Here is a 7,194-nt window from a genome sequence, read left to right on the forward strand (position 1 = left end):
AAATAAGGTAAAAAGACAAAGAGAGAGAGAAAGAGACAAAGAGAAACAAAGAAAGAGACGAAGAGAGACACAGAAAGTGAAAGAGAGAGACAGCGAGAGAGAGAAAAAGGGAAGGGAAAAAAAGAGAGAGAGAGAGAGAGAGAGAGAAATACAAGTCCACCGTCTTTGTGAGAGGCACCTGGCTTTGGCAACAACTAGTGGACATATTTCAACCTACAGCTCGTTTTTCTCTTGCGCTTCACTGAGCGTTGTCTCGCGGGCCGGATTCAATCCCTTAGCGGGCCTGATCTGGCCCCCGGGCCGCATGTTTGACACCCCTGGCTTAGAGGGCTTTCATGGATCAGAAAATAGACGTTATATTTCTCTAAGTTTCACCAAATTGGATTTGAAACACACACAATTAAAGCAATATCATGTATTAATGTCTTTTTTTAAGTACTTCGTTTGGTATTTAGTTTTGTAGAATACTGAAGTGGTGTTTTTTAGTCGTTTTTTTGTATTTCTGTAGTATTTTTGTTGTATTACTTTTTGTAATGTTACTGTGGTTGTATTTTAATAGTATTTTTGTTGTGGTATTTCTGTAGTAATGTCTTTTTTGAATAGCATTTTGCTGTAGTGTGTTTTTTTTGTAGTACTGTATTTTGTAGTATTTCATTTGTATTTTTGTGGTATGTCTGCAGTATTTTTGTAATATTACTATGGTTGCATTTTGATCATATTTTTGTGGTGGTATTGCTGTAGTAATATATTTTTATTACCATATTACTGTAGTGGTTTTTTTAGTATTACTGCATTTTGTAGTGGTTCCTCAGTTGTATTTTTGAAGTATGTCTGCAGTATTTTTTGTAGTATTACTAATGGTTGTAATATTACTGCTGTAGTATTTCCATAATAGTGTTTTTTTAGTATTGCTGTAGTATTTCGAAAGTATTTCCGTGGTAGAATTTTTGTAGTATATATGTACTATTTTTGTGGTGATATTTCTGTAGTAGAACTTTTGTTTTATAGTATTGTTGTTGTGGTATTTTTTGTCATTTTTTGTATTTCTGTAGTATTTTTGTAGTATTACTTATGGTTGTAATATTTTTGCCTTAGTATTTCCATAATAGTGTTTTTTTTAGCATTGCTGTAGTATTTTGAAAGTATTTCCATGGTAGAATTTTGTAGTATATATGTAGTATTTCTGTGGTGATATTTCTCTAGAATAATTTTTGTTTTACAGTATTACTGTAGTTGTATTTTTAGTCATTTTGTGGTATTTCTGTAGTATTTATGTAGTATTACTGATGGTTGTAATATTTCTGCTGTAGTATTTCCTTAACAGTGTTTTTTTAGTATTTATGTAGTATTTTGAAAGTATTTCCATAGTAGAATTTTTGTAGTATATATGTAGTATTACTGTGGTGATATTTCTCTAGTAGAATTTTTGTTTTACAGTATTACTGTAGTTGTATTTTTAGTCATTTTGTCGTATTTCTGTAGTATTTTTGTAGTATTACTGATGGTTGTAATATTTCTGCTGTAGTATATCCTTAACAGTGTTTTTTTAGTATTTATGTAGTATTTTGAAAGTATTTCCATGGTAGAATTTTGTAGTATATATGTAGTATTTCTGTGGTGATATTTCTTTAGTAGAATTTTTGTTTTACAGTATTACTGTAGTTGTATTTTTAGTCATTTTGTCGTATTTCTGTAGTATTTTTGCCGTATTACTGATGGTTGTAATATTTCTGCTGTATTATTTCCTTAACAGTGTTTTTTTTAGTATTTATGTAGTATTTTGAAATTATTTCCATGGTATAATTTTCCTAGTATATATATGTAGTATTTTTGTGGTGATATTTCTCTAGTAGAATTTTTGTTTTATTGTATTACTGTAGTGGTATTTTTTTATAGCATTGCTGTATTTTGTAGTATTTCCTCAGTTGTATTTTCGTAGTATGCAGTATTTTGTTATATTACTGTGGTTGCATTTCTAAAGTTATTTTGTGGTGGTATTTCTGTCGTAATATATTTTTATTAACATTACTGTAGTGTGTTTTTTGTAGTATTACTGTATTCTGTAGTATTTCCTCAGTTGTATTTTTGTAGTATGTCTGCAGTATTTTTGTAATATAACTGTGGTTGTATTTTATAGTATTTTGTGGTGATATTTCTGTAGTAATATATTTTTATTACCATATTACTATAGTGTTTTTTGTAGTATTACCGTGGTTGCATTTTGATAGTATTTTAGTGGTGGTATTTCTGTAGTAAAATGTTTATTAACATATTATTACTGTATTGTTTTTGTAGTATTTATGCAGAAGTCCTATGAAGTATTTCCATAGGAGTATGTTTTAGTGCCTGTAGTAGTATCACTGTGTCCATGTATTTGTAGTATTTCTATGATTTTTTTTTTCTTTTCAGAATAAAAGCAATATAATATATACGATCCCTGTTTTTAAGCACTAGATTTGAAGTATTTTTTTAGTATTTCTGTAGTAGTATTTTGTGTTGAAGACACACAATAAGGACAAAATTGGCACCAGTACTTTATTTACTTTTGTATATATATTTTAATTATGATTTGACCGTTTCCGTTTGGGGAGCCGGGTAAAAACCCCAGGGGGCGTGCCTATGTGGCCCTCGGGTCGTAGTTTGCCCACCACTGACGCTAAAAAATCATGCGTTGTGATTTCTGGATTTTTCTTTTTAGTTTATCTCTCACAGTGGACATGCACCTGCGATGAAAATTTCTGAGTAGGAGAAATAGCGAAATAGCGGGGTGTTCAAATACTTATTTGCAGCTGTATTACACAAATAAATCGCTAAGAAATCGAGCATTAGTTTTTTCTGGATTTTTCTTTTTAGTTTACCTCTCACGGTGGACATGTACCTACGATGGAAAATTGAAAGTGGGAGAATTTAAAAAATAGTGGGGTGTTCAAATACTTATTTCTAGCTGTATCACAAAAATAAATCACTAAGAAATCATGCATTGTGATTTCTGGATTTTTCTTTTTAGTTTATCTCTCACAGTGGACATGCACCTACGATGAAAAAATTTTCACTGGGAGAAGTAGGGAAATAGCGGGGTGTTCAAATACTTATTGGCAGCTGTATCACACAAATAAATCGCTAAGAAATCATGCAGTGTGATTTCTGGATTTTTCTTTTTAGTTTATCTCTCACAGTGGACAAATAGCAAAATAGCAGGGTGTTCAAATACTTATTTGCAGAGTGTAAAGCAAGTGAACGTTAATAATCCAATTCATGTAAAGCTCACAGTGACTGTCTATCCATCTCCAACCAGAACTATTTGTTGGGGCGCAAGGAGACTTCGGAAATGGCCGACAGGAACAAGGAAGCCTTATTAGAGGTGAGATGAGGAACAACCACGTAGTAGCATGTTTTCCTCCACGCAGGAAAATAAAACCCCTCTTTCCATTCCAGGAGTGCTTTTGCGGCGGCTCCGTGTCAGTGCCTGAGATGGAAGGTGTGTTGTGGCTGAAGGACGATGGGAAGAAGTCGTGGAAGAAGCGCTACTTCCTCCTCAGGGCTTCCGGAATCTACTATGTGCCCAAGGGCAAAGCCAAGGTCAGAAAGTCCGAAATCTCAACATTTCAAAATAAAAGAGAAAGGAATGGAACGTGAACTTAGATCATTAACTCATTCAATGCCCTTACACAGGGGTGTCAAACTCATTAACTCGGGGGCCACACGATAGAACAAACATTCTGCCGGGGGCCGGACTAGTAGATTAAAGAGAAAGAAAAAGAGAGATAAAGAAATACGAGAAAGAGTGAGGGAAAAGGAGAAGAGGGCAGGACAAATAAAGAAAAAGAGAGAGAGGGAGAGAGCGTGAGAAACAAAAGCTAAAAAGTCGTGAGAGAGGGGGAAAAGAAAGGGAGAGGAAGGAAGAAATCCAAAGAGAAATAGAAAGACAGGAGAGAAAAGAGAAAAGAAAGCGCGAAGGGTAGGAAGAGAGAAAGAGAAAAGAGAGAAAAGGAAAAAAGGAAGTTAGAGCAAAAGAAGTTAAAAAGACACAGAGAGTGAAAGAGACAGAGACAGAGTGGGACAAAATGGGTTTTTTGCCTGATGTTTTTTCTACCATTAGCCAATTTATAGCTCTCCCACACATCAGTGGTCTGCTTCTCAGACCCCACATTGAGGAGCAGCCGAGGGGAGAGACCAGCCCGGTTAGTTCTCTGAGAAATAAAATCCTTTACTGAGCCTTCGTCACCAGACGGCAAGTGTTGGTCTGAGGTGATGTGGAGGCTCAGGAACTTCATGTCCTCCATCCGTTCCAACACTTCTCCATCCAGGAGACCGAGTGGTTAGTCTTTCTGGACCTGCTGAAGCCCACTATGACCTCCTCGGTCTTCTTAGTGTTCAGCACCAGGTGTTCAGAAACTCCGAAATGGTCAACTGTTGTTTACTAAACGACATCTTTTGCGTCGGGCGTACAACTTACAAAACGTCTCCGCCCGGGCTGGTGTTTGGGGACTCGTCGGGCCACCATTGGCTTGCAGCACTTGGAAAATTCCACTAAGTCTTATTGTCGGGTCACCAGGGGCTTGTAGCACTTAGAATTTGTGCCAGAATTTTAATTTTTATTTATTTTTAGATTGAGTCTTTATTTATTGAGTAAAACATATTAAGAGAGTCCTTATATGAGGGCTGCAACTAACTATTAATTTAATTTTTATTTATTTATTATTCTATTTATTTATCTATTTTCATTTAAAACGTTTCCTTTATTCCGATTTCGAAATCTTTGTCCGGTTTGGAAATTTCAGTATTTCAATTTCGGTTCGTTTGGTAACTTGCATACTCGGCAGCCAATCAGAAGCCCGCATCGAATAACTTCGTGCTTCCGGACTTTCCCGGGCGTTATAAGGTTGCTCATTTGAATATCATTTTGCAAAGTAGACGCAGAGAGACCGCAAGAAAAATGGAGAAGTGGTTAGGAATCAAGCCAAAACCTCAGCCCCAGAAGAAATTCAAAAGAAGCTCACAAAATTTATGACGCTACAAAACCTACATTAAAAACCTCGTAGTGCTATATAGCTACAAAACAGTATTTGCTTGGCAAAAAAATGTCCCTCCCGATTTGGAAAAACCCCTGGCATTGAATGAGTTAAACAACCGTCTTACATGACGCATTATAGATCGAGTTTTTTGTGTTTCACTCTCGTGGTCCGCAGGCATCCAGAGACCTTGTGTGTTTCCTGCAACTGGACCATGTTAACGTGTACTACGGTCAAGACTATCGCAGCAAATATAAAGCTCCGACTGACTACTGTCTGGCTTTGAAGGTAACCTCTTGCTTTCCTGAGACTGTTGTGCTTTAAAAATGACTCATGTGCCATGTTTTGTCGTCGTACAGCATCCGCAGATCCAGAAGAAGTCGCAATATATTAAGTATCTGTGTTGTGATGACGTCAGAACTTTGCACCAGTGGGTGAATGGAATTAGAATCGCAAAGGTAAGATGAGTGGAGGAACCCAAATGCTGTATGTCTTTGATTGTATCCAACTTTTAGGTGAAAATAGGTATCTAGAGGTGAGATGGGGCCTAAGGAAATCCAGCCCAACCTGAACGCGCGGGTATTAAAGCCCGAATCAACCCGAGCCCGACCGATTAACTTGATTTGAGGGGCCGAACCCAAAGTAAACACGAAATTTGGGAGGAGGTGAGATGGGGCCTGAGAAAATCCGGCCCAACCCGAGCGAGCGGGTATTAAGCCCAAACAACCCGAGCCCGACCAATTAACTTGATTTGAGGGGCCGAACCCAAAGTAAACACGAAATTTGGGAGGAGGTGAGATGGGGCCTAAGAAAATCCAGCCCAACCCGAACGCGCGGGTATTAAAGCCCGAATCAACCCGAGCCCGACCGATTAACTTGATTTGAGGGGCCGAACCCAAAGTAAACACGTAATTTGGGAGGAGGTGGGATGGGGCCTAAGAAAATCCAGCCCAACTCGAACGTGCGGGTATTAAAGCCCGAACCAACCCGAGCCCGACCGATTAACTTGATTTGAGGGGCCGAACCCAAAGTAAACACGAAATTTGGGAGGAGGTGAGATGGGGCCTAAGAATATCCAGCCCAACTCGAACGTGCGGGTATTAAAGCCCGAATCAACCAGAGCCCGACCGATTAACTTGATTTGAGGGGCCGAACCCAAAGTAAACACGTAATTTGGGAGGAGGTGGGATGGGGCCTAAGAAAATCCAGCCCAACCCGAAAGCGCGGGTATTAAAGCCCGAACCAACCCGTGCCCGACCGATTAACTTGATTTGAGGGGCCGAACCCAAAGTAAACACGAAATTTGGGAGGAGGTGAGATGGGGCCTGAGAAAATCCGGCCCAACCCGAACGCGCGGGTATTAAAGCCCGAACCAACCCGAGCCCGACCAATTAACTTGATTTGAGGGGCCGAACCCAAAGTAAACACGAAATTTGGGAGGAGGTGGGAGGGGGCTTAAGAAAATCCAGCCCAATCCGAACGCGCGGGTATTAAAGCCCGAATCAACCCGAGCCCGACCAATTAACTTGATTTGAGGGGCCGAACCCAAAGTAAACACGAAATTTGGGAGGAGGTGGGAGGGGGCTTAAGAAAATCCAGCCCAATCCGAACGTGCGGGTATTAAAGCCCGAATCAACCTGAGCCCGACCGATTAACTTGATTTGAGGGGCCGAACCCAAAGTAAACACGTAATTTGGGAGGAGGTGGGATGATTTTGGCTGAGTGCATGGACATCAATCCATCGCGCGGATCCGCCACTAAGAAAGAGACAAAGAACGATGAAGGGTGGATAATTTTGTGCTTTTTAAATTCGGTGAGAGAGAAGCCCGACCTAAACCTTATTCATTGATATTTTAGGCCCAACCTGAACTTCTGGTTTAGGCCAGACTCAGGCCTAAGATCTCTAAAAGGTAGGAAGGCTTTTCTTGTCAGATAGGTGTCCTACGCAGAAGTCCAATAGGTCCAGTTTGTGATTTTGTGATTTGGAGGTCATAGGGGGCACCATGTCCTGTGGTGTGTCTACTTGAGATCACAGAAAACGAAGCATACATAGCACTTCACTGCCACCACAGAGGGACACGAGCCAAGACCAGTGTGCTTGCCATGTTAAAAAATGTTGGCAGCGGACAACACGAAGCCAAATAAATAAAGCCGTCACTGGAAGACATCACAACCCTATCAA

The 7,194-nt window shown here is 39.3% G+C and overlaps 1 protein-coding gene across 3 annotated transcripts in view; it reads left to right on the top strand.

Moving 5' to 3' along the window:
• The window catches only part of raph1b (Ras association (RalGDS/AF-6) and pleckstrin homology domains 1b), a 112,939-nt gene that overhangs the window by 94,911 nt on the left and 10,834 nt on the right, over positions 1-7,194 (top strand). For all 3 annotated transcript variants that reach the window (XM_088330465.1, XM_088330466.1, XM_088330467.1), the window contains 4 exons: positions 3,296-3,361; positions 3,436-3,579; positions 5,190-5,300; positions 5,372-5,470. In XM_088330465.1, the coding sequence (XP_088186591.1) occupies positions 3,296-3,361; positions 3,436-3,579; positions 5,190-5,300; positions 5,372-5,470 (420 nt within the window). The remainder of the gene's footprint in view (positions 1-3,295; positions 3,362-3,435; positions 3,580-5,189; positions 5,301-5,371; positions 5,471-7,194) is intronic.

Source organism: Urocampus carinirostris, chromosome 3 (assembly GCF_059441175.1).
Source record: "Urocampus carinirostris isolate Australia breed hairy pipefish chromosome 3, RoL_Ucar_1.0, whole genome shotgun sequence".
NCBI classification, from domain to species: domain Eukaryota; kingdom Metazoa; phylum Chordata; class Actinopteri; order Syngnathiformes; family Syngnathidae; genus Urocampus; species Urocampus carinirostris.